The 25,555-nt window shown below is 36.2% G+C and overlaps 6 protein-coding genes across 9 annotated transcripts in view; 4 read left to right on the forward strand and 2 right to left on the reverse strand.

Annotated features, from left to right (window-relative positions):
• Nucleotides 1-276: 276 nt before the first annotated feature.
• Nucleotides 277-3,019, forward strand: TSG101 (tumor susceptibility gene 101). Its single transcript, XM_029315606.2, has 8 exons — nucleotides 277-622; nucleotides 725-809; nucleotides 897-962; nucleotides 1,051-1,214; nucleotides 1,290-1,410; nucleotides 1,492-1,721; nucleotides 1,875-2,230; nucleotides 2,365-3,019. Exons 1-8 carry the CDS (start codon nucleotides 569-571, stop codon nucleotides 2,549-2,551), a joined length of 1,263 nt encoding a protein of 420 aa, XP_029171439.2. The 5' UTR covers nucleotides 277-568; the 3' UTR covers nucleotides 2,552-3,019.
• Nucleotides 2,752-3,831, reverse strand: kud (oligosaccharyltransferase subunit 5 kud). Its single transcript, XM_029315632.2, has 3 exons — nucleotides 3,700-3,831; nucleotides 3,223-3,468; nucleotides 2,752-3,123 (listed from the first exon to the last, which is right to left on the reverse strand). Exons 1-2 carry the CDS (start codon nucleotides 3,700-3,702, stop codon nucleotides 3,229-3,231), a joined length of 243 nt encoding a protein of 80 aa, XP_029171465.1. The 5' UTR covers nucleotides 3,703-3,831; the 3' UTR covers nucleotides 2,752-3,123; nucleotides 3,223-3,228.
• Nucleotides 3,832-4,240: 409 nt separating this feature from the next.
• Nucleotides 4,241-10,506, forward strand: fmt (phosphatase 6 regulatory subunit 1-like protein fmt). 2 transcript variants are annotated; one of them, XM_029315585.2, is made up of 17 exons: nucleotides 4,241-4,768; nucleotides 4,922-5,001; nucleotides 5,117-5,268; nucleotides 5,370-5,491; nucleotides 5,765-5,935; nucleotides 6,105-6,283; nucleotides 6,361-6,474; nucleotides 6,556-6,685; nucleotides 6,882-7,034; nucleotides 7,115-7,225; nucleotides 7,288-7,352; nucleotides 7,436-7,637; nucleotides 7,750-7,836; nucleotides 7,925-8,022; nucleotides 8,216-8,297; nucleotides 8,378-8,591; nucleotides 8,675-10,506. In XM_029315585.2, exons 1-17 carry the CDS (start codon nucleotides 4,709-4,711, stop codon nucleotides 9,286-9,288), a joined length of 2,634 nt encoding a protein of 877 aa, XP_029171418.1. In that variant the 5' UTR covers nucleotides 4,241-4,708; the 3' UTR covers nucleotides 9,289-10,506. The 2 variants fall into 2 exon arrangements, with proteins under 2 accessions (XP_029171418.1, XP_029171427.1); XM_029315594.2 differs by having other exon boundaries at nucleotides 8,258-8,297.
• Nucleotides 10,086-11,581, reverse strand: LOC114940857 (uncharacterized). Its single transcript, XM_029315619.2, has 3 exons — nucleotides 11,309-11,581; nucleotides 10,944-11,024; nucleotides 10,086-10,835 (listed from the first exon to the last, which is right to left on the reverse strand). Exons 1-3 carry the CDS (start codon nucleotides 11,530-11,532, stop codon nucleotides 10,775-10,777), a joined length of 366 nt encoding a protein of 121 aa, XP_029171452.1. The 5' UTR covers nucleotides 11,533-11,581; the 3' UTR covers nucleotides 10,086-10,774.
• A 1,105-nt stretch (nucleotides 11,582-12,686) lies between these two features.
• LOC114940527 (uncharacterized) lies at nucleotides 12,687-14,635 on the forward strand. Its single transcript, XM_029315250.2, has 4 exons — nucleotides 12,687-12,905; nucleotides 13,246-13,541; nucleotides 13,969-14,108; nucleotides 14,190-14,635. The coding sequence occupies exons 1-4, from the start codon at nucleotides 12,846-12,848 to the stop codon at nucleotides 14,429-14,431; spliced, it is 738 nt and encodes a 245-aa protein (XP_029171083.2). The 5' UTR covers nucleotides 12,687-12,845; the 3' UTR covers nucleotides 14,432-14,635.
• A 99-nt stretch (nucleotides 14,636-14,734) lies between these two features.
• The window catches only part of LOC114940508 (uncharacterized), a 63,716-nt gene continuing 52,895 nt past the window's right edge, over nucleotides 14,735-25,555 (forward strand). Inside the window, exons 1-2 of one of the 3 annotated variants that reach the window (XM_029315229.2) lie at nucleotides 14,735-16,055; nucleotides 19,065-19,928. In XM_029315229.2, the coding sequence (XP_029171062.2) occupies nucleotides 19,476-19,928 (453 nt within the window). In that variant the 5' untranslated portion in view covers nucleotides 14,735-16,055; nucleotides 19,065-19,475. Of the gene's footprint in view, nucleotides 16,056-18,139; nucleotides 18,554-19,064; nucleotides 19,929-25,555 lie in introns of those variants that run through there. The other 2 variants (XM_029315220.2, XM_029315236.2) reach the window with 2 other exon arrangements.

Raw genomic sequence — 25,555 nt, forward strand, 5'->3', positions numbered from 1 at the left:
GAAACTAAACACAGAAAAATTTTATAATAAAAAATATTATTTGATTTTGACTTTATATTTTTTATATAAAGTTTGTTTATAAAGAAAAATTTAAAGTAGAAAAAATGTATAATATTAAAAAAAATGTATAATATAAAATATTAAACTGTCAAACTGTAAAATTATGGCACGTTCGAAAATGTCACAAGTGTTTTGGCGCGTTTATTTAAATTTTTCGAAGCGCCATCTGGTGTAGTTTTGTCGGATCATCCGCCTCATGATCCACCTTCTATTCTCGATAAAATAATCAGCGACCGAATTGGACAACTGTATATCTTCGTATATATGTATGTGTACAATTCAGTTCATTATGACATTTCTCTCCCTCGGATGACAGATTAGCGAACAATTTGCGATTGGCTTTCACGATTATATTGTGCATGCGGAACTCTCGCGTCATTCAACGATAACGTAAACACGAACTTAGTATTTGATGATTGCATGCTGATTAGATCATTACTGTGCCTATCGAGGAACGCGATTACGTGTATCTGATAGAGACTTGTCATTGTCTTGATTAGCTACGCTAATGGTGAAAATGACACCGTTGGACGAGGGAAGGATCAGACAAGGCCTGGCTAAGGTACACATACTCATGTACCTTAACTTTTCTTAATCATCATCGATGATCTTACAGTAGTTGTTACAATGATCTTGTAATCTAAAAAGAGATCTTATCTTTTAGTATCAAAATCCAGATATAACAAAGAAGCATGTAGTGAGCGTCTTGAACCTTTACAAAGGATTGGTTTATGAAATTGAACCTTTTGGTAAGTAAAATTGTCGGAGTCAATTTTGAGTATACAGCGATACTTTATATATATGAAAGTTCATTGAAATTTGCTGTTCAATTTCAGTTTTCAATGATGGCTCACGCAAAGATTTGGTCAACGTACAAGGAACCATACCTGTTGTTTATAAAGGTAACTTTTTCTTCTTTTGAATAATAATCTCGAATATGAATTATACATTTGCTATTAAATATTATTCTTTTTGCTTACTTCTATATAGGGACTTGCTATAATATTCCAATCTGCATATGGTTGATGGATACACATCCTAACAATGCACCCATGTGCTATGTTAAGCCAACAGCAGATATGCATATTAAAGTTAGTATGTTTGTGGATCACAATGGTAAAATCTATTTGCCATATCTTCACGATTGGGTGCCTGTAAGTAGAATTATTCTATTAATTACTTGAGAATACATAATTATCTAATATATTTATTCTACTTTTGTTTTACAGCACAATTCTGATTTGCTCTCTCTAATTCAAGTTATGATTGTCACCTTTGGAGAACAACCTCCAGTTTATGCCAAGTCGAGATCAGAAATGCAACAGAGCTCTACACCATATCCTGTTCAATGTAAGCATGTTTTACTTGCATGGGACTATAATAATTTTTATTTTTTTATCTAATATTTTGCAATGTAAACCTTTCCTGCAGCATTCATGCCTATACCTGGTAGTGGGAATGTATCGAATTCCGGTTTCCAGCCATATCCACCGAGTTCTCAATACTCTGGCGGCAGCAACGTGTATCCACCGTATCCGTCTACAGCATCCGGGGGATTTCCATATCCGGGTTCTTACAGTTCTTATGCTGGATCTACTCCTAGCTACCCGCCACAAGGCTACAATGGTCCATATCCGCCTTATCCGCCAGCCACACAGCCGGTATTACAATTGTCATCATTTATTTTAATCTATATGACATTTGTATAATCTGTAATGAATATTTACAATTAGCAAGTTAATTAATATTAGTCAGTAATTTCACTTAAAATTATAATTATCAGATTAATAAAGGATATGAATAATTTTTTCTAGTCACCGACAATACAATCAAGCTCTGGTGGTTCGGGCACGATCACGGAAGAACACATAAGGGCGTCTCTGCTATCTGCAGTAGAAGATAAACTCCGACGTCGGTTGAAGGAGCAATTCTCGCAGCTACAGGCGGAACTTGAGACGCTACGACGAACGCAGCAAGAACTGACGAGCGGCTCGTCGCACTTAACAGATCTGTTTGAGAAACTCAGAAGAGAGAAGCAGGAACTGGAGAAGAACGTGAATATCCTACAAGATAAGGAGGCAGAATTGGAGAAAGAGATCGCTAAGCTGTCCGATAATCAATCGATAGACGTTGACGAAGCTGTAACTACTATAGCACCGTTGTATAAACAGTAAGTGTATTCGCATAAGTAACAATAAAATAAATTTAGTACGGTTTGATATGATCTGCAATTGAAAATTATTAGAGTTAAATTGCAAGATAATTAATGAATATAAATTGTAATATTATTCTCTCTATTTCCAGGATGCTAAATGCTTTTGCCGAAGAAGCGGCTACAGAGGATGCTATTTACTATCTCGCCGAGGGCCTGCGATCCGGCATCATAGATCTGGATGCGTTCTTAAAGCAAGTTCGACAATTGTCGCGCAGACAATTTATGTTAAGAGCGCTGATGCAAAGATGTCGACAAAAAGCTGGTTTGGCCGGTTGAAAAATGCTCCTCACACCTTTTGTTCTAGAGAGTGTTGCAATATTTCGTTTCGTTATAAAATATCTCTTACTTTGTGGTGAAAATTGAATACAACTTTTGCCAGTAGCAGAAGAATATGAGGGATTATTTTATCGACAATAAACTCCATCTTCTTCTGCTCACAATGGAATGAAAGGAAAATCATTTTACATAAAGAAATATTTATAATAAAAAATACATATGTTTAATGAAGATACAGTAATTATTGCACATTCGAATGTGGATATAGATGATAATTCTTTTCACACAAGACTATACAATTATACATAACTGCATGATTAGATTAATTATATTCGCAATCTGCGTTTGTGAAAAATAAATGCTAGCCTTTATTTTCTCAAGGTGCAACAAAAATCATTGTGTACCTGTGCTATGAACTTTTATGCCTTCATTGTGATAAAGAGAACAAATAAACTTATGCGCAAGGAAGTATTCACGGTTGTGTTTATTTAACTGCAGTGATAAAATATAACAAAAAAATCTTTCCTTCTGAGCTTGAATAATCATCGAGTAATTTATTACTTTCATTCAATCTGAAACAGAGATGCAAATGTGGTAAAATTTTATTTAATATATGCTAATAATAAATGATATATTTCCACAATTAAAAAAACTTTGTTGACATTATTTACCTATAACTATACGTAAATGCCAACCCAGAGTAACAGAAATAACACTCCAAAGCCAGAAAATATCGCTGCGACCAAAGATATTAACAGTTCCTTGAATATGTCTCGTGTGAATTTCGTGCTTGTAACTTCATATACGAAGAACCAAGCTGTGAAGAATACTCCAATTCCTAACAGTACCACGGCCAGCAGGGGAAAAACAGCTGGATTCACCGGCGAGACGTATCTCGTCATTGACTCAATTTCCACCTAAATTTATTAAATAGATGAAATTGATTAGAGTATAAAAATGCGTAATTTTGATTCCATTTTATTTTCTTTTTCTCTTATTTCCTTCGATATATGTAAAAATTAAAATAATTCTTTTAGGTTATAGCTAACTTGAATTAAGCTTTTTCGTATTTTACAAGATATTAATAATTCCAATAAAAATAGATTGACTGATAAATCTTAAAAAACATAATAATAATTTCTATTTACCATTTTTTTAATTCAACGTCTTTTGACGTGGCTAGAAAAGATAACGAGACCCGTAGAAAAAACTCGGAGCCGCTCTTGAACAACTAATTAAGCAGTTAAGCATGGCGCATAAAGTTATCAAGACAAGCAATTGAATAAAAATATTTGTATCTATTACTGAGACTACAATTTACATATTCCAATCTTTATTCCATATATAATATCAATTTATTATTCATAATTATTTGTCTCATTTATACTTTGCATTTTCCTTCTTTTCAAGTGTCAAAATATATAGTAGACGTCAGACGTCATTAAATGTCAAAAGTGCAAGAAAGTGCAGTTGGACAATATCTCATTTTGCACTTCGCAAGCAACTTTTCTTTTTCTAATAATAAACATAATAATAGACATGATATATGCAACTATTTCATAAAGAATTTAACAGTTAAAAAAAGAAAAGAAAAAAGTGCTTAAAAAAATAATCGTTCGGAGAAAAACGGGACGTTTTCGCGCTCCTCGCTCGCGCATGCGCGTCCGCTCGCGGTCGAGAGCGTCCAACCGCGCTCGTTTCGCGCTTCGCATTGCTTCGCATTTCGAGTCCGGAGTCCGTGGTTCCTGGAAGGAGAGTGCGCGATACCACGCAGCAGCGACCTAGAGTCTAAAGTCGCGGACAATCTTTCGAGGCGCTCAAAGAGAAAGAGAGAGAGAGAGCGAGCGAAGAGAAGGAGGTGGCGGTGACACGAAGGTAGAGGATCTGGAGACAGTGACTCGCGCGCACGACACGGCGGAAGGAGAACCTGGCGGAGTCCTGATGCGATGTTAGCCGTATTCGACGGCTCTGCGTTTCCTACGACGAGTTCGCGCGACATCGTGCCACGCCATCCCCAGGTTCCTGCCTCGCGCGCGCGTCTCCTGCGCCACGCTGATGCGAGTCGGGCGATCGTGCGGAGCATCATCGCTGGCGAATCGCGACGCGATATTCTGTGAGGTGTTGAGCCGTGAATAGTGAAAACCCAACGGCCGCATCATGTTCTGGACGAATAATTACGTGTCATCGCCGCATATAGAGGCATTGCTCAACAAAGAGGCAAGTAGATACTTCCCTCTCCTCCCCGGAAATGTTCTGAGCAATTCTTTCCTTCCCTCTCGTTTGTCCCCAGAAAAACTTCTCCCCCCTCTCCACCCTTCTATTACAACGTCATCGGACGATGGTGCTTAATGTAGAACTCGCGGTTTGCAGGATGTCACGCTGCACGAGTTGATGGACGAGGAGGACATCCTGCAGGAATGCAAGAGTCAGAACAAAAAACTGGTCGAATAGTAAGTGAAAATATTGCAGCTCTCTTTGGATTTAAATTTGTGTCAAATGTATTCGCATACAAGTTTAGGTAGTATTTGATGTGAGAAAAATTAACAACAAATATGTAATTGACAGTCTCACAAGGCCCGCTGTGATGGAAGAATTGGTGACGCTAGCCACTAAGGAACCATCTACGGACATTGAGGAACGTTGGCGTTATAAGTATCCTAATGTCGCCTGCGAGTTGCTCACATGTGATGTGCCTACATTAAATGAGAAATTGGCAGGTACGCTTTGTTGTTCTTTGTACGATATAATGAGAGAGTACTTATTTATTTTGAAAATTATGTACATTTTGTCAAATTTACATCTTGAAATGCTTTTACAGGTGATGAGGCACTTTTGGCCAAATTATATTCTTTTATAGATACCGATCAGCCTTTAAATCCACTACTTGCATCATTTTTCAGTAAAACTATTGGAGTACTTGTTGCTCGTAAAAGTGATCAGGTAACTAACTATGTATATATATATATATATTTTTTTTTTTTATTTATTTCTACATAGAGGAAAATATATAAATTTATAATATTTAGATGAATTAATTGTATACATACTCTTAATTGTGCTAATTCTCTTTGAGATTGATATGAAAGCTGATATGAAACTGATTCAAGCTGTTAGCAAATAATATTAGTTAAATAATAATAAACTCTTTTTCTCTTGCCTCTTTCCTATGTTATCCCCATATACTTATCCATCCTATATTTCCATCTATTCCAGAATTGGTATTCCTATCAGTTCACATGCTTACAGGTTTTAGAATTTCTTAAAAGTCGCCAGAGATGCGTAGATCTATTGTTGCAACACTTAGAGACTTCTGCTATTATGGATCTAGTACTGAAACTTGTTACTCAGGTTGAGGGCAGCGATATGCGCCAAAATATATTGAATGTAAGATGTTTTTTTGCACAGATTATTCTATTAATATATTACTATACATACATAAAAATATACTAAATAATATAATTACATAATATATTATATAATACATTATGTAATTATATATAATTAATATACTACATATTTATACTTTTTTCTAATATATGTGTATTTTTCATAGTGGTTAGATAGTCAACATTTAGTGCAGAGATTGGTAAAGTTGTTAGCACCTACTGCAGAATCAACCAAACATGCCAATGCAGCGCAATTACTTTGCGACATGGTGGCAGTGGCCAGAGAAAATCAACGTACATCTACAGAGCGTACTGATCCAGATCCTATTTTAAATACTCTAGAATCGTGAGTATATCTGTAAATACACAAATAATTATTACAAGTTTTACATGAATATTCAAACAATAAATGTTCTATTGCAGAGGAGAAACTGTGAGTCTATTACTAGAAACTATTCTGACTGGAGAAAAGGTGGAAACTAGTATTGTTGGTGGAATACAAGTGCTTTTGGTACTTTTAGGTCAAAAAGCTAACAAGTATGACGAAAATATTTTATGATACTAAGAGATTTATAAATAAATGAAGCACAATATATAACAATTCGAATTTTTGTGCAGTGTGTCAAACGAAGGAGACATACATGGTAATGGCGATGAAGTGGCGGATAATGAGCAACGTATTAAAATTTCAAATGCTATTTTACCATATTTGGAACATCTTCATAAACTTCTTTTGGATCCGCCATATGTAAGAGCTGCTTCTAATAATTTATTTTGTGTCTTAAATTGTTTTTTAAATTATAGATATTTTAATTGTATATAGAGATATATTATGATTATTTTCATATAGATATTATCAACAGAATTTTGTATTTATATATATATCAAAGTCTTCGATTTATTTTATTTCGTATTTTAAGAACCACTAAATTTCTTTTGCACAGAAACCTGCTGTAAAAACAACCATAGGACTTTTAGAATGTCCATTGGGAAATACTCGTTTGCATGTAGCAAAGTTGTTAAGTGCGTTATTGTCGACGGAAAATTTAAAAATCCATGAAAGTTTATCAAATTTGGGAACATTCCAAACATTATTGGTAAGACTGCATTATAAGGACATATTTTAAGTTATATGTATAATTATTTCGTCATTTTTACTCAATTCTAAATGTTGCAGGATCTGTTTTTCAAATATACGTGGAATAATTTCCTACATACACAAGTACAACAGTGCCTGGCCTTAGCTATTAATTGCGGACATCGGGATAATGATATTATTTACAATAATGTAAGATACACGTCTTTTATTGCGAGAAAAACATTAACTAACTCAAACACATGTGTTTTTAGATATTTATCAAGTGCAAATTAATAGAGAGGATCTTGGAAGCATGGGACAAAAACGAGAGTAAACAGTAAGATTATTAAATTGTTATTTTGCGGAATAACTCGCATATAAAAGAAATTTCAGAATTGTAATGTTGTAATTCGGTTGCAGAACCAAAGAGAATGGCGTTCGTCAGGGCTACATGGGGCATTTAATAAATATCGCGAACAATATCGTTGGCCAGTGCGAGAAAAGTAATATACTGGCCAGCTTCTTGAGAAACAATTTGTCACCTGAGTGTCTTAGTAAATGGGAAAATCTTGTGAATACACAATTAGTAGAGATTAATAAAATTCATCAAACTATGATGATGGTAATGTAATATATTCTATATTATTTACTTTTTTTCTATGCTGTTCGACAAATATATTGTGCCTATGATAATTTAAAATAACATTTAATTTTAATTACAATGGAATTTTTAGGGCGATCGGACCCCAATATATCTAATGAGCTCTGAGGAAAATCCGGATGACTTTAATCCTTACTCGCAAGATGTATACGTCCAACAGGTTAGTTAACATCTACTATTTCCTATCTATATATTTATATATAAACTATTATTGTACTCTTGATTTATCTTCTGATCTGTTGTATTAGATGTACTCTAATTATCAGAACCAACAAATAACGCCTCCGTTCATCGAAAACTTCGGATTCCACGATGACGAGTTCAACGATGGTGATGATGCGCTTCAGTAAGTGTATATATATATATATAAGAAATTTATCCTTTTCATATAGCTAAAAAAATCATAACACTACTAGAGTGGGGGGCAATCGTAGGGCTTGCTGGAGTCAAGAAAGCGCACATGTAAAGAGAGCGCGCCGTAGTATCGTCATTGTCATTTGTCTCCTCCACTGTTTTCTTTAAGAAATATAATATTATAGTAACCCAGTTGACCAATTAACAACGTTGGCCTTTACTCTCAGTGAAGAAGATCTCGACAAACGAGAAGAGATGTTCAATAAGGTGAATATTTATTAAATAAGAACGCATATTTTATATTAAATATTCCAAATCTAACGAGAAAATTAACGTTTTATTTAAAGCTGTGCCAACAAAAGCAGAAAGCCGGGCTGGAAGACTGTGGCAGTGGACAAGAATGGGGCGAATTCTGTATCAGCGACGAGGGCGAACTCACGTTCCAGACCGTAGTGGACAAGCGGGATTGGCACTCCAAGCAACAGCATCAGGACTCCAGTTCGTCGGACGAGGATGACGAGGATCCACGCGACGTGCACATGGAGGTCGACACAACTGATCGTATGTTTTCAGCCAAAATTTTTGTATTAGCTGGCATTTCGAAGCTTGTGTTTAATTATTTTATCGAAATATTTAATAAACAGCTTGGGATACTGCCGAGCCGGTGAATACCGGTACTGTACTTCCACCGGTTAATCCGTGGGAGGTGACGTCATCGGAGCCAGTGGAATCCACCGGTTGGGCCAATTTTGAAAATTTCGAAAATACACTAAGTATAGATAACACCACGAGCGAAGATAAAAAGACAATGAGCGACGATGAACTTAAAGAGAAGACATCGGAAATAACGACTGCTAATTTAACGGAGAAGGATAAGACCTTTAGCGAAAGTTTTGAAGATGACGAAAAAAGCAGAGACTGTGTAAGTAGTCAAGTGATCGGAACTGATTTACCGACGACTATGGAAACTAATCTCAGCAGCAGCAAAAGCGATGAGAACAGGGTGATCTCCGCGGACGAGAATATCGATTCTAACGAATTACCAGTTGACAAACATCCGTTAAATTCGTTGGAAACTCAGCACGCTAATTCTAGGAATTTCAAGAGCGTAGAAAACGAAAAGGATGTCACGGAGGACGCTGTAGAGAAGGAAAAGCCGCCAGTTGAACAAGTTGCAGTAACAGCAGCAGATTCTCTGAAAACAACGTCCACCGACATCGCCGATTCCACGTCAGTGTCTAAAGAAGATACTAAATGAAATAACATTTCCCCCTGCCTATGTTAGATACGATCTATGGCAATAGGAAGAGAAAATCATATCAGTATCGAATTGAGTACGTGAGAACGATCGGAAATATATTATGCCTTCTCTATTTTTTATTAGAAACCACGTTAATTATGCTTTAAGAAAACGTTGACGCTGGGCGCAGGGTATTTCTCTTCGAATAAATCCGAAATGCCGAAAATGATCGACACGCTCAACCATAGGAAATAATTTTGATGTTTAATTATTAGGTATATATATCCCTTTCCCTACTCCGTCCCTTTTTCTCTCCGAGTGGCTAACTTTCGCGAAAGTGAGGTCTTTCCCCTATCCTATATATTTTACAATAATTATTAAGAGTTTCGTAAATTGTTATTTATACGTAGGTAACGGTCTTTATCAAAATAAAAAAAAAAGAAAGCAAAGAATGGATACGTCAAGAATGAACATTGTATCATTGCGATTTTTGCGCAATTTATAGAGTACCATGAGAGAGAGAGAAAGAGGAAGAGAGAGGAGACGTCATAAATTTTGCCGGAATCACAATTTGATTGATTTTTCACGAAACATCTAGTACTCTATACACATTTGTACATTATAGAAATGCGGAGGAGAAAGGAGAGTTTAATTGTAACGCCGTTCAATACTATGTAAGACCGGTATTCTCCACGAACTGGTGCTTTTGCTTATTCCTTCGATAAGGCAAAGGTACTTAGGTGCAGTGCCTACTGTCGTAATTGAATGTACGTTAGTTTAACAATGCGATACGAGCAGAACAAAAAAGAGAAAGAGAGAATCGAGAATATTTTTATTACCTTTTGTCGTAATATTTGGTCGAAATTTGTACACGATACACGTATAATTAATCGGGGCTGTCAAACTTGCGCGCTTATTTGCATTCCAATATATAAAAAAAAGAAGAAGACAGAAAAGATTTCTACGTACGTTTAAGCGACTGTTAAAGTCTTTCACGAAGATCTTCCACAAAATAAATAGCGTTAAATTGCAGAAAATAATATGTGTTGCGCATGCTCCGACCGAGCTAATTTACTACGTATATCTATCATTCTGCGAATTATGTTACCTGATTGTTCCGCGACTTTCTTCTGCCTCGCAGGTTTTGCAGCAGCAATGTGTTTATAGCGTTGTACACGAAATATATTGTTCATAATTAAATGATAAAATAATAAACATTTGTTCTGAATTCCGAAACGCTCGTCTCATAGCATTATAAGTTTGATATTGAAATCTTTATAAACTGCGTATACATCAAGTATTTGTTACACTTTGTTACTCCATTATATTAAAATCTAATATAATATTATAATTAATAATTTATACACTTATTTACTGAAAAATTGTCGTTCCTTATACGCAATTTTTCCAGTAAAATAATGTCATTTTGATTCTCGCTTCCGATCTCCATAAATGCGTATTTTGTATCCATTTATACGTTCGCTTCGTTTTTAAGAAGATTTCATTAGGAGAATTCGTCTTCTTGATGCGGTGGATCGTACAGCGATATATCTACTCTTTCGTGTCTGCAAAAAAATGTAAGAAAAAAGAGATTAAATATCGAAATTAAATATTTTTACAAAATAATAATTTTCTCGAGGACATGTAAAGGATAAAATAGAATATTGTATTACCTTTCAGTACTTTCGGTATTAGTTGTATTATCTGTATCTGTAAGAATTCCAATCTCGTAGACTACAGCTTTTATCACGTATCTGAAAACGATATGAGATATTTGTAGCAGTGTGTATAATTCGAATCTCTTCTTCTTTTATAATAATGTTAAAAATTTGTCGAAACGTATATATTATATTTATTGCATTTTATACATATAATAATACATTTATATAATAATTGTAATATATATAAAATATTGCAATTATATAAATGCATCCAGGTAGCAAGTCAGTTTGCTACTTGGATATTAATTATATATATTTTAATAATATATTATATTATTTATAATAACATATATATATTATTTCAGAAAAGAAATTACACGTCGGTGTTGGCCGGAATTTCCGTCGAATTGTCTGTTGAGGTATCTGTCAAATTGATCGTCGAAGCTTCGGATAACAAATTCTGGTACTCCTGCGTGGGATCCGGTAACGGGCTAGCATCCGCTCGCCATAACGTCGTTGATGATAATATTAATGTAAGTACTAACAATAAGAGCACAATTTGAGACGACCGGAAGGACCGGCATGCAACCGTGCGCGACATTTTAAAGTAACAGAGACCTCAGACACCTCGATCGCTACTTTTATAGCGACAAACATCCGCCCCTCGTTAACACCACCGCCTTATATACGTAGATGCTTTTGCATTACGTATTCTCGATCTGTTCATAAGTGGTAGCGGAAAATTTCCGCACAATGCAACACGCGACTGCATCCTTATATACATATAAATTGAAGTCTCGTGAAGATGAATATTTGCAAAGTCGCAAAAATAAAAATGAATATTTAAATTAATCGTATAAATATATTGGATAAAGTTTCAAGTAAGATACTGAGCTTTTATTAAAAAAAAGCGATAAATTATTTTAATTTTAATGTATATACTAATTATTAGAGTAAAAAAAATTGCGCGTATTTGCGAAAAATGTTCAGATTTTACGAAACATTTCAGTGACTCTTGTAATAAAAAAAAACTGTTAATGAAAATATTACACAAATAATTTTCATTCGTTCAAGGCTCTCGAATTCTTGCATGAGTATTTATGTATTAATGCGACATGTATATCTTTTTCGCAACAATTTCAACACGGTTTAAAAGTTTTTAATTGATATAAAAATTTAATTTTAATTTTAATAGACACATCTCTGATTTCGATGCTCGAACAAAATAAGTATAAAAAAATAGATTGTTGAATAATTTTTCAAGGTAAGTCTGCTCTCGACTTTATTTCTGCATATTGTCGTGCTAAACGGCGCGGTAAAATTAAATTAGCGCGGTTATGTAAATAAATCATCGCGTCATTCGAATCGAAAGATATATATCTCAGTTCTTATTTTAACATATGTCATGTGACTGAAAATTTAAAGATATATTGTGCGTCAAATATAAAATTGACACATTATAACGCAATTATATATAAAAAATATATAGTAAAAATCTTTTCTTTTATTTTTTTTATATCGAGATGGATATTTTTTTCTAAGAAAAAAATTAGTCTTATTCTGACACTTATTATAAATACTTTGGCACTGTGAAATGTACAAAAAATATATTGTGAATTAAAGAGAAGAAAATTATAAATATATACATATGTAACAATAATTTACAATTTAACAATAATAGAATAAGATTTGTCTCTCCAAGATTTGTCTTTACTGATTAATCGATTGAGAAGAAATTAACTTCTTTTAGCAAGGTACAGATGGCGTTGACATCATTGTTCCGATCGCCAGAGATAGGTTATTGCGGACTTTCTGTCGGTTAAATTAAACTTGATTGTTTGTAATAATTAATATTTGTTACGCAGATTTTTCACGTTTAATGCGGTTAAAGTAGTGTTCAAATACTTATAAATCATGACGACTACCGTGACAGATGTGCAGCAACGCGATTATGAATATTATCAGAAAATGCAGGTTAGAAACTACCCCTATTTATATATAAATTAAATAAAATGTAAAACATATATACTCGTGCCGACAAAAATAATGAAACGAAGCAATTATTCACATATTGTTTAATATAAATTTCATTTATCATATATAGAGATGTATAATTGATTGTGCATTACAAAGTATACTTTTGAAGCTATAACATTAATAACAATTAAATAATTCAAATCCACAATGCAATTGCATCATATATAGAGATGTATAATTGATTGTGCATTACAAAGTATTTTTTTTGAAGCTAACATTAATAACAATTAAATAATTTAAATTCAGAATGTAATTGCATCAATCATGTAAATTGCAGGGTGTGACGGGGTTGACACCAGAGGAGTTGAAAGCCTGGGAGACATGTATGAAGAACTCTAGTTTCATAGTGCCAGGACTTGTTGGTGCAGCCTTTGGATACGGAGTGCTTAGAATTACGCCATTTCGCTCCAAAGCAAAATATTCTGCCATTGTTGGTGGTCTGTTGGGCATAATATCGAGCAGGATAGCCATTGCTGATATATGCCTGGCAAAACTTGCAGCTTTACCAAACAGCACTCTCAAGGATAGATTGGAAGAAGCAGGCTATAAATTCCCTCCATATAGGCTTATGAGGTATCATCTCTACTCTAGACAATTCAATCTCTTTATCTCTGTATTTCAGGGTTGGCATCCACTATCCAGGGTGAAAAAAACCCCCCTGGTTTTTTCCAGTTTTGTCCATCCCAAAAGAAATATATCTGCTGGACAAAATGAACAAAACTGAAAAAAAAATTTTTTTAATGCAACAAGCTCAGACAAAATAAACTTTATTAAATAAGAACTTTGGTTTTTGACAAACTTGGGTTGTTAATCACAACAAAACTTTTTATCTTTTATTTTATCGATTTCTATATTATTTCATATTTCATCCATTTTGTCCATTTTGTCCACTTTCTTCCAGTAACCTGAACATGAAAAAATGAAAAAAAGTGGACAAAATGCCAACCCTGACTGTATTTGTCTTTTATGTCGAAGCGAATCTCATATGTATCCTGTTTAGAGAGAGGCAGTATCAAGATTTTCAGCCAATGGATGTGCAATCAGAGATTCAGAGTTCGGAAGAACCATCCACAGGAGTAGTATTCAATGATTATCCATCGATGAACACATATGACGCTTATTCTAGTCTTAATGATAGCAGTAAGTTTTGTAAAAAATTATCCATCGTCAAATCTTTTCTCTATAATGCAATGCTAATTATATGTAAATTATGTTCCCAAGGTGATTTCCAAGTCTCCGAGGATACGGATCTAACTGAACCAATAAATCTACAAAAAGGCGTCAGTTACGACGAGTTAAGGCACCAAAATAGGGATGAATTTTATAAGAAAAACAAGCAATGGTACACTCCTAGAATTCCAGAAAGACCTCCGCCAAGAAATGAGACGAACCAACGAGTTCCCACAGCCAGTAGTACTCCACCGTTGCAGGAGAAGACAAAATACGGTGACGTGTGGGGATAAAATCAAATTGCTAGAAGCGGTAAATTTTATTATACCTGCATATTAGAAATATTGCGTGTATATATATATATATATATATATATATATATATATATATGTAGATTATTGATATTTTGAATTATGTGAATAAGAATAGGAAGAGTTTTAAATCTTGGTAAAAGTATTTGAATAAAATAAACGATATGAATCACGTTCGTAATAATAGGTATCGATATAATATATCATAATCGAATGCCAGGCGACGATTGTCAAGACTCATTTTTACTATCTAAGCAATGCGTGTTGAATGATTCACGAGTTTAGATGATGGAAATGCGAGACGTAACTCGTGCATCGCTGCTTGTAATTGAGTCACAATCGCGAGATACAGGATGAGGATAGCAGCAATAGACGACTATGAGCCGGCTAATTGATAGATGACGCCAGTCCGTAAATGCGCGTAAACGCAAGCTCGCGCGAGGCGGCTGCGTTCACAAAGCGGTGCAATGTATCTGTAATATAATGCCATGTAATATCGCGCTCTCGTCTCCGTCATCGAAATATGGTGTCATCCCCGTCGCGTCGTCACCTTGACGTACCCAGGATAGAACTGCGCTCACTTCTTTGTCATAAGAGCGGTCGCCGCGCGTCGCCCGTTCCCTATACTTTCCATAAGTTAGCCGATAATTGCCGTTCGGTATTTGTCGTACGTACTAATGTTACACCCTGCTCTTATATATCCGTCACACAAACTGCGAATAGATTTGCAACGACGTCTGTGAAGTCGTTACATTTCTTCGCGTGTATTGCTCGCTCGCTCTAGTACTCGGCAATTATCTTTACCGCCCTCTTGTCATTAAAGCGACGTTTCATCCTCGCGTAGAAATTGAAATTACTATCTCGTCTCGTCAAATTGCTATCTTAATGCCAGCGGAATTAATACTTTATTCTTTATGTTATCTATCTCTGATTCCGCACGATAAGCGCGATTCTCCTTAGTTTCGCGTGAAATTACTCGTTGGAATTAAAATTAAAAATTGCGTGCAATAATTAAGTATACGAGTATAGTCAAGTCGAAAAATAATAATAAGCATTATTTGTGCATTTTTTAAACAATGTAAAATTATGAAATTTGAGCTACAAGTTGAAGCGATCTCGCGATTAATTTTTTTAAAAAGAAACCTTAGTGGGACACAGTATTAACAGGATCCGGTTGATTTACTTCAATATATCTCATCTCGATCTTCTCGCGGATTATAAGTATCAGTATACACGAGCTATAGGTGTATTATACATATGCATATGTCGCTTCTCGCTTCACTTGCCGCGCGTCGATTGCGAGCGCGCGCCGGCAGCCATTGGCTATCGGACGCGGCCAATGAGCGAATACTACTCCCATTCATAAGTCGCGTCGCTTTCGCGGGTGGAGGGAGAAGCGCGCGCGCAGAACGCTCCGCGTCTCGCGGCTAAATTCTGACCGGTCAGCGTCAGCCGGGCTCTCGTCATTCGCGTGCGCGCTCGCTCACCGGTAACCGGTTCGGCTCTTAACTTGGGACTTTTTAACCCTAAACTTGGACGTTGTATATTTTACGACGTCACCGCGTTTTACCATGCGGTTTCCTCTCATGTCGTTTCCTGTCTATAGGTAAATAACTTTTTCTAAATTTATTTATTTATTCAAATTGTGACATTGATCAATTTAATTTTTTTTTTTTTTGCGTAAAAAGGCGCAAGTTCTCTCGTAATTATTCTCATATTTTTCGTATTTGGTAACAGCGTGTAAAAAAATTATATAGCAAAAGAAGAAACATTTTTTATTTTTTTATATATATATATTTGTGAATTCTACCGTATTTTCCCGCTGTTATCGTTGCATTAATTAAAAATTTACATAACAAGTTCGCGATTAAAACGAATTTATACGATATTAGTATTCGCGTGTTTTTATAGTATATACATAGTTAAACGCGATTGTAAGCGCCTTTTTGCAGAAAAGGGGAGAGACGAGAAACGAGTATTTCCGAAACTCGTAACCACGTTTAGCGTGCATTATCTCGTTTCTCGCGGTAATTCGGTTCCCAGGAAACATCAGCCAAAGAATGTAATTCGCGCTAGTGTTACGTATATTCCGGAGAATTTACGAGGGATTCCTGGTTCCAGGAAGCTCGTCGGAATTTCGAGACTCACATATGTGTATAATATAATATTGTATATATATATATATATATATATATATATATATATCTATATATATGCACACCTTTGCGCGCGTCACGATTCACGTGCTTGCTTAAACGATCACGTGTAGAAAGGGGAGTCACGCAGGTGCAGGTCATGTGAAATATTTGCACTTTGTCGTAATTTGCGTAACCCATTGCATATATAATAAATCCGCGCCGCGCCGGAGAGTTAAAGCGCCGCGATAGAAAATCGTTTCACAATCTAAAGAGAAAGGGAACCTTTCTGCCTCGTCGCGGATCAAAGGTAGGGGGTGGAGGGAACGAGGGGTGGGAGAGAAAGAGCGGAGATGCATGCCTCTCTTGTGTACACGAATAAATTCTGCGAGAAGAGTCGCGGACAAATTGAGTCGCGATCGATCGATCGATCGATCGATCAATCGCGCGCATCTCTCCTTGATTCACGGAAATTTTCGATAACCCACGTTTGTCATATCAATATTATCCAATTGTAATAAATCGTTTTTAAATTTTAAAACGAACGATTCGTTCAATCGTTATATCGTTTTCGAGATAACAAAAAAAAAAATTTGTCAACTTGACTAAATCTTTATTAATTTAAAATATAAAATATTAAATTAACATATTAAATCTAAGAAAACGTATATTTGATATAAATACTAATATATGTATGTTCAATTAATCAAATAATAATTTAATTGAAAGATTTAGTCAAGTTTAGTCAAGAGACAAAAGATGTAAGAATAATCCAAATCGCGAGTTACAACATATATAGCATGCATAATTTTTTTATTTAAATTTTCATCTCTAAACATAGCTCTTCGTTTCAAATAACGCGCGAAAATTCTGTCAATCGGCATGAAAATGATTTTTCCTACTCCTATACAGCTTTCTTATCCCGTTAAAGAGAAAGTCACTGTGTTACATATATTATACTTTTTACATCGCGTCACATACATTATATATACATTATAAAATTCGCGCGTAATCGATACGCGCCAACTTCAGACTCTCGTCGCTTTCTCAAGAATCTCGATTAATCTCGAGAGGGTAGATAGTAAAATGGCGTTAGTTGCACGCGACGTGTCGCGCGTTTCTCTCCCATTCGATTCGTTTTCGGAGGGTGAGAAAGGAAGAGCCGAGGGGATGCTTCGAGGGATGATTCGCCGGAGGACTCGATGGAAGAAAGTAAGCGCGCGGGAGGTTCGATGAAGGTAAGGGCGGGGAAAGTGAGGAGAGGAGGGAGGGGGAGAACGCCGAGTGAAGAAGTGTGCCAAAGTCGGAGGAGGGTAGGAGAGATAGCTCGTGTCGATAATCGCGCGGGTGGGAAAAGGACGCGACGATTCGCTCGATCGAGACAGCCGAAGGTGAGCGAGTAGGGACCGCGAGGAAACTTCACGGAGTAGAGGGAAAAATATACACATATGTGTACATATGAATATATGTATATATATATATATATATATATATATATATATATATATATATATATATATTCATATGTACACATATGTGTATATTTTTACATATATATATATATATGTACGCTCGGCGCGCGCGAAAGAGAGAGAAACCATGACGTGAACATAGGAACGAGAAGCACTCGCATGAACGTGGCTACGGGACGGGGGCGTCGCTCGATGGCCGCCTAGAATCGGTCGCGCCCGGGGCGTGAGCCAGAGAACGAGAGAGAGAGAGAGCGAGTAAACGGGTGGGGGAGGGAGAGAGAGAGCGCGCGCGAAAGAGAACGCGACACGCCGCGTCTGCGTTCGCCAGGCAGTTACTCTGGAACCGTTGCCTTGACGACACGCATCCACGCATGCGCGCACGCGACGCGAACGACGGACGAGTCAAAGAGTTGCGCGCGCCAGTTTCGTCCGTCACCCTCGGGGATCTCGTGTCCCACCACCACCATCGTCGTCGTCGCTACCACCACCCTCGCCTCGTAAGTCTTCTCTCTCTCTGTCTCTCCGCCCTCGTCCTCGTGGTCCTTCGGGCACGCGCGCGCGCACGTCAACGCGTTAACGGGAGTGCGGCGCGCTGTCACTGGGGAGAAACGTCATTTCGCGGGTCCCGCCGCGCTCGCTCGCGCGCTTTTTTAACCTCCTCCCGATATCCGTCGCGAGTGCCATTTATATAGCCAATGAAAGTGTTCCGTCTCGACGAGTGGCCGTTCGTAAGAAGAAAAATTGTCGCGGCGACGATGCCGAATCCCCGGGGAAAACATTCGTAACGACGTAATTGTGCGCGAAGAGTGATCGGGATCCTTTCGGACTCGTCCGATGTTTTCGTTTAAGATTCGCCTGAATACTGTCGCGAGAACTCGAAGTGCATCGTCGACGATCTGTGATTCAAACTCGAGTTCGAATAATATATATTTCCTCTTGGTGTTGTTCAACATGTTCGGCGAGGATGAACGACTTGAACTATTAGTTAATTAATTCTGTTTCTCGCAGGACGCAATGTTCACATTCGAGGAGCCCTCGGCAGCCTCCTGGTGCGGGATAGTGTTTCGCGTACGGAACTCGCGCGGGACGTCAGCGCGGTTCCGATGTACGTGAAATCTCATTAGTGGTCCCGGTTATCTACCTCGGAGAGAAGACAGAATCTTCGAAGAGGAAGAAAACAAAATCGCTCCTTTGAGGACCGGAGCAGCGTCAAAAAGGAAGCCGCGAAAGATGGTAGCGCCTTCGAAGACCTGAAGAAAAAGAACTCTTCGGGAGAACTCTCATTCCTTGCCGAAGGGCTACCGATCTCGCGGACATCCTCGATCGAACAAATATATATATATATATATATATTTATATATATATATATATATATATATATTATATAATATCCTCGTAAGATAGGCGGTCGCGGATTGGATGGTGCCGCGAGGCTTGATCCTCGGCAGGACGACGACAGGAGCAGGACGAGGGCAGGAGCCGGAGCAGCTGCGCTTTTACGACTCCCCGTCGCCGCCACGGATGGACGCGAGTGTGTGCTGTCTGCCCGCCGGTGCCGCCGCGGCCGCCACGGGGGTCGTCCACCAGCACCACGTCCACCCCCATCATCCGACGTCCCTGTCCGGTCATCTACCCTCCGCCGCCACCGTCGGCGTCCAGCCGCCGACGATCCAGCCGACCTACGTCGCCCATCATCAGTACGCCGCGGATCAGATAGTGCCCGATCGGGCCCAACCCGACGGGCCCCTCGCGGCCGTCCTCGGGGGATGCAACCCCCAGGACGGCTGGCAGCAGATCTCCTCGACGGTACCCGTCACCCCCACCAGCACCACCACCACCGCGTACATCGACTACTCCTGGCTGCAGATGCAGGTGAGTAAATCCGTATTTTGAATACCTCTTCGTTTCCGTGTCTCTTTTTGAGTCTCGTGCGAGCGAACTGAGGAGTTGGAAAGGTGCACCAGAGGAGGAAATTGTGTCTTTAGTTATCCTGAAAATCATGGTAATCGTGGGACAATGGTGTATGGTAAATTGGAATGATTTTATATAAGAGTTTCTCTGAGATAATATTTAGTATTAATATTTATAGGAGAATAAAAAATATTAATATGTACATAATAAATTTCTTATTGTGGTAGATATTAATATATTTTATTGTGATAAATATTAATCAGAGAAGCTTTTATAAAATTCTTCCAATACCGCATATAGTGTCCCACGATTACCATGCTTTTCAGGGTAAATTCTAAGAAAAAAATTCTCCCTATGTGCGTTTCACCTGTATATGCGATGGATATTTGTCGAACCGATAAAATCAGGCGCAAAAGCGCGTCGTATCGCTTATACGAATATGCGGTAGCGCATGTTAATACGATAACATTTTCATTCTGACATATATACGTATGGTGATAATATAATAGTGGAGACTTTGACATCGAAAGTATAAGAAACTCGCACGAACTTACAAATTTTTGTCTTTGATTTTGAGTATGAAACACGATAAATAAACAGTCGAGGAAACTAAAATGTTGCTACACTGAAAAAGGAATGATTAAATTAATAAATATTTATTTTAATACTGCCTTATAAATCATTTATTTGAAATAAATAAAAAGTTTTGAAAAGGATTTTCTTATATCAAATAAATATTTTTCTCATCAAATTGAATAAATCCTCTTTCATTAATTCAAAATTGCACAAAAAAGGAGAAAGAGAGAATCTGCGTATCTCGAGAGATCGAATGCATCTAACGAGTGCAGAAAACGTTAGTCAATTACAATGGCATCTGATTATGCAAGGGCTTTCGTATTCCTGGCAGAAGCCAAGTCTCGTCGATCAAGCGTAATCTCGATTCGGTATGCAACGCGTAACGGCGCAAATGTCAATTTAATTAATCGGTAATTAATCGGTAATCGAGTCTCGCTCACAATAGCGAGCGTGAATGCCGATTTGAGAGTCTAAGCCCAAGTCATTGTATATTTATCTCCTCTTTATTACGGTGTATGTATCAATCAGCGATCGCGCACGTGTCTCTCGGCTGGTCACTACACCGGTTTTCAGTTTTTCTCATAAATCGCGCGACATTATAAGTTTCCAACGAGGCGTATAATAGCCGTCCATTTTTTTGTCGGATATATCGATTATCGATGCACCGGCTATCCTTTGATAAAAAACTCGATGGGATTGATCCGAATCGAATATTTAATTAATCTCTCTCATTTTATATGTATATTATACGCATAGTATATATTATATATATTATATGTGTACCTTTGCCTAAAAAGAAAAAATTAAGTGGCTGAAACTATATATTTGCACACTTAATTATTAATCTTTTTCTATATATGAATTCTGCAAAATTAGACATTTCCTCAGCAATGCACACACACACACACACACACACACACAAGATCTGTCAGATATAATCATTATAAAGATCGACACACGTTGTCTTTTAAAAAATTTATTAAAAATTAATAAAATTTATATAGCAATTATTTTTATAAATTAATAAACTTTTTTTAAAAGACAAGGTATCGATTTTTGATTGAGAATGATTGTATCTGACATCTGACAGATGAATTTTAATCACTTTATTCTTTTCCTTATAGTATGAACTTTATAAACACTCTACATCCATACATATATAAAAATCACTGATTCAAGTGTCACGATTTAAATGATTTGTTTCATCGAATGATGAATATCAGATTCATTTCAATTCAAACCCTGCGCACAGTAGAGAAAATATTAGGAATAGGAATTATTTTAAAATAATAAAATCGAAAAAACTTTGATATATACTATACACACACAAAAATTTGTTAACTTGACTAAACCTTTCAATTAAACATTATTTTGTTAATTGAACATATAAAAATATTTAAATTAAATAAACATTAAATCTAACAAAACGTATAATTCTGATTCCTAATATTAAATATTTATTCCTAATATTTTCTCTATTGTACGCAGGGTCTTAGACCAACAATGTATATCTGAACGAGTAGATAGTGGATCGAAAAAAAATGATGGATATATTTACAATCTTAATCATTCGTCAATCGGCTCGGCTCGGCTTGGCTCGGTTTGGCACGACGATAATGTATCAATTCCCGGGAAGCGCTAGATCGTAAAATAATAGAGCGAAGCAATAATAATCCATTACTATTATCTCTCGGTACGAGAGTGAGTATATACTATGTGTTCTCCCCTTATAGACGTGGCGGCGTCTCCGCGTAAAGCCACGCTGTTGACAGGGTAAATATCCTTTGATACCGCCGTCCGTCTGGCACACGTCGTCGTACGCCTCTCCTCTGCCTTACCTGAAGGAAGTTATCTATGTGGCACGCGTGTGCGTGCGTACTATGTATATATATATATATATATGTCCGTGCGATCTCTCACGCCGCACGAACGAGAGCGTGTACTCTTCACATTACGAAGCCTTGTCGTTAAGGCTCCAAGATTTTCGGCTAAAGACCGCTATTTCATTAATGAATTTCTTGCTCTTCGCACGGAAAACAAAAATTAACTGCAGGGAAAGAATTTTCTTTTTTTTTTGGAATATAATTCTTATCCTGAAAATCATGCTAATCGTGGGACACAATATGCCATTGGAAGAATTTTATATCTCTATGAGTTTCTCTGATTAAATTTTTACCACCCTAAAAATATTAATATCTATTATAATAAGATGTAAAATATGTTGAATTAATTTTACGGAAAGAATTTTCTTTTCTTAGAATTTACCCTGAAAATCATGCTAATCGTGGGACACAATATGATATTGGAAGAATTTTATATAAGTTTTTCTAATTAAATTTTTACCACACTAAAAATATTAATATCTACTATAATAAGTAAAATATGTTGGATTAATTTTACTAATTATTTATTGTGTAAATATTTAATCAGAGAAACTCTTCTGAAATTCTTCTTCCAACATCATATTGTCCTACGATTACTATATATGATTTTCACACACAGGGTGAGAAATTTTAAAAGAAAATTCTTTTCGTATATACCAGAGCTAAATTTTCTATATTACACATGAAATTTTACATTTTAGCTAAAATTTTTAGCTACTATTTTTTAGCTACATAATGTTTATTACTCCGAAAAACGATGACAGGTTTTTTCTTTTTCCCGCTAAGTCGAGGGCAATTTTTCTACTCGATTTAAATACATCGAGGAAAACATTATCGCGTTTCTTGTAGTACTCTTCTAATTCTTAATACCATACATGCATTTTGTAATTTATTCAAGTTTATGCGTCCCGGTAAAAAGTAAAGCGTTCTTGAAATTAATCGAAGAATGTGACTTTTTCATATGTCATTTTTAAAACTAAATTTGTCAAAAGGTTAATCAATAATTATTCGAGAATATTTTTGTAGAGACATTATTCGAATGGACGAAAGAATCGTGCAAAAAAGAGATATTGGATGATTTTGAGAAATATTATTTACATATTTTTTACATAATTACCATATACACTTTTCTTGTTTTTGCATATTTATTATACGAAACGTATCGGTAGATTTATTTCTTTATGATATATTCTTTACAAAACATCTCGACAGAAATCTCTATCATGGACTCTATACAATTTCTCTCGTACATAATTCTTTCGATTTTTATCGATCAATCGAATATGTAAAGTTTTCTATTCGCGATGTTATCAAAAGAAAGAGAGAAAACGCGCGCGACGGTTTTAGTCTCCGAAGCCGGTCTACGAATTTTGCGAACACCTATTACAGAACCTTCAACCGGAAACCGGTTTTTTTTATATACCGTTACCGACTCCTGGATATCGCGTTTTTGGCATGCAAAATCGCGCTTCGTCGCCGAATCTCGAATAGAGTATTCGAATCCCAAAGGAAGAACCAACCAAACGTTTAAACGATCACAAACAAGAAATATGAACGCGCGACGCTCTGGAAGAGCCTCGCATCTTATTTATACAGACGTTATTGATTATTATCATTTTAACATATATATTATTATATTGAACGCTGCAAAATTACACGTTAACATTACATTCATTTCCGGACTCAGAGTCTGAGAGAGACTCAATCTTGTTCAAATGAGGGATTCGTTGTAATCGAGATTTTATTACGTTAAGACAGTTTTTATTTTCTTGTACACTGAAACAAAAATTATTAAATTAACAAATATTTTTCCATCAAATTAATATTATTAAATTTCAAATAAATACTTTTTATTAGACAGTATTGAAATAAATATTTATTCGAATTCAATAAATTTGTTTTCAGTGTAAGAAGAAGATAAATTCTCTTCTCTCTCTCCCTCGTTGATTATTTTTTTGACATGATCATTACAAAAATTATTCAATTAATAAATATTTTTCCATCAAATTAATATCATTAAATTTCAAATAAATGCTTTTTATTAGACAGTATTGAAATAAATATTTATTCGCATTCAATAAATTTGTTTTCAGTGTAAGAAGAAGATAAATTCTCTTCTCTCTCTCCCTCGTTGATTATTTTTTTGACATGATCATTACAAAAATTATTCAATTAATAAATATTTTTCCATCAAATTAATATCATTAAATTTCAAATAAATGCTTTTTATTAGACAGTATTGAAATAAATATTTATTCGAATTCAATAAATTTGTTTTCAGTGTAAGAAGAAGATAAATTCTCTTCTCTCTCTCCCTTGTTGATTATTTTTGACATGATCATTTTCTTTAGTGTGTTTAACTCGATCTACACATCTCGGTCTCACGCTATATATATATATATATATTTATATATGTATGTTATATCGTCGGCGGGCGGGAACGCTCGACTAAATCGCGACCGGTAATTAGTCGATACCCCCGACGCAATCTAAACGCATTGTGACGCGTGTAAGATAATAAGCGGACGGAAATCCACGATTATTGTGCCGCCCGAGCCAGAAAGGACATCCCAACCACCACCGGACGAACCATTTCCACGGTTCACCGCCCTTCGTTTCAAAACTGCGTACGATTACCGTTCCACCGGCGATTATTTCAGTCGCTGTACAAATACGAGTATGGTAAGAAAGGGGGGAGATGCGGAAAGGGGGAGACAGAAACGCGCGATTAACATCAAGCGGAGATGATGACCTAACCGAAAATACGACGGCCAATATCGCCCGCTTTGCTTATTCCTCTCGATCTCGATCCGGGCGACAAAATTCTCTTATCTCGATATAAGACGTGAATCATTCCAAGATAATTTTATTGCGATCTCTTGAGATATATCTCGATGTAGATTTTTCTTTTTTTTTTCTTTTTTTTGCAAAGTAATTATATTACTCACTCGACGTATAATTACCGTGCGATCATCGATTCCTTATTATAGAAAACGGTTCTTATTTATTGCAAATAGCTATCCTTTATTCATTTTCCAAAACTTACTTTTGTCCTTTATTTTTAAAATTTTGTCTTTTTTTTATTTAGTCTTGATGTTTTAGTATTAACATGAGAATTTGTAGAAAACC

The sequence above is a fragment of the Nylanderia fulva genome, unplaced genomic scaffold, assembly GCF_048542155.1.
Source record: "Nylanderia fulva isolate GAGA-0341 unplaced genomic scaffold, ASM4854215v1 Scaffold6, whole genome shotgun sequence".
In the NCBI taxonomy this organism is placed as follows: Eukaryota; Metazoa; Arthropoda; class Insecta; order Hymenoptera; family Formicidae; genus Nylanderia; species Nylanderia fulva.

Excerpts from the sequence above, each read along its gene's own strand:
- TSG101 (XM_029315606.2), top strand. The coding sequence starts at position 569 with ATGGTGAAAATGACACCGTTGGACGAGGGAAGGATCAGACAAGGCCTG. Across the intron at positions 623-724 it reads TCAGACAAGGCCTGGCTAAG|TATCAAAATCCAGATATAAC; the intron begins GTACACATACTC and ends CTTATCTTTTAG. Across the intron at positions 963-1,050 it reads CATACCTGTTGTTTATAAAG|GGACTTGCTATAATATTCCA; the intron begins GTAACTTTTTCT and ends ACTTCTATATAG.
- fmt (XM_029315585.2), top strand. The coding sequence starts at position 4,709 with ATGTTCTGGACGAATAATTACGTGTCATCGCCGCATATAGAGGCATTG. Across the intron at positions 5,936-6,104 it reads TGCGCCAAAATATATTGAAT|TGGTTAGATAGTCAACATTT; the intron begins GTAAGATGTTTT and ends TATTTTTCATAG. Across the intron at positions 7,638-7,749 it reads TTCATCAAACTATGATGATG|GGCGATCGGACCCCAATATA; the intron begins GTAATGTAATAT and ends TGGAATTTTTAG.
- LOC114940857 (XM_029315619.2), bottom strand. The coding sequence starts at position 11,532 with ATGTCGCGCACGGTTGCATGCCGGTCCTTCCGGTCGTCTCAAATTGTG. Across the intron at positions 11,025-11,308 it reads ATTCCGGCCAACACCGACGT|ATACGTGATAAAAGCTGTAG; the intron begins GTAATTTCTTTT and ends TATCGTTTTCAG. Across the intron at positions 10,836-10,943 it reads AATACCGAAAGTACTGAAAG|ACACGAAAGAGTAGATATAT; the intron begins GTAATACAATAT and ends ATTTTTTTGCAG.
- LOC114940527 (XM_029315250.2), top strand. The coding sequence starts at position 12,846 with ATGACGACTACCGTGACAGATGTGCAGCAACGCGATTATGAATATTAT. Across the intron at positions 12,906-13,245 it reads AATATTATCAGAAAATGCAG|GGTGTGACGGGGTTGACACC; the intron begins GTTAGAAACTAC and ends TGTAAATTGCAG. Across the intron at positions 13,542-13,968 it reads CCTCCATATAGGCTTATGAG|AGAGAGGCAGTATCAAGATT; the intron begins GTATCATCTCTA and ends TATCCTGTTTAG.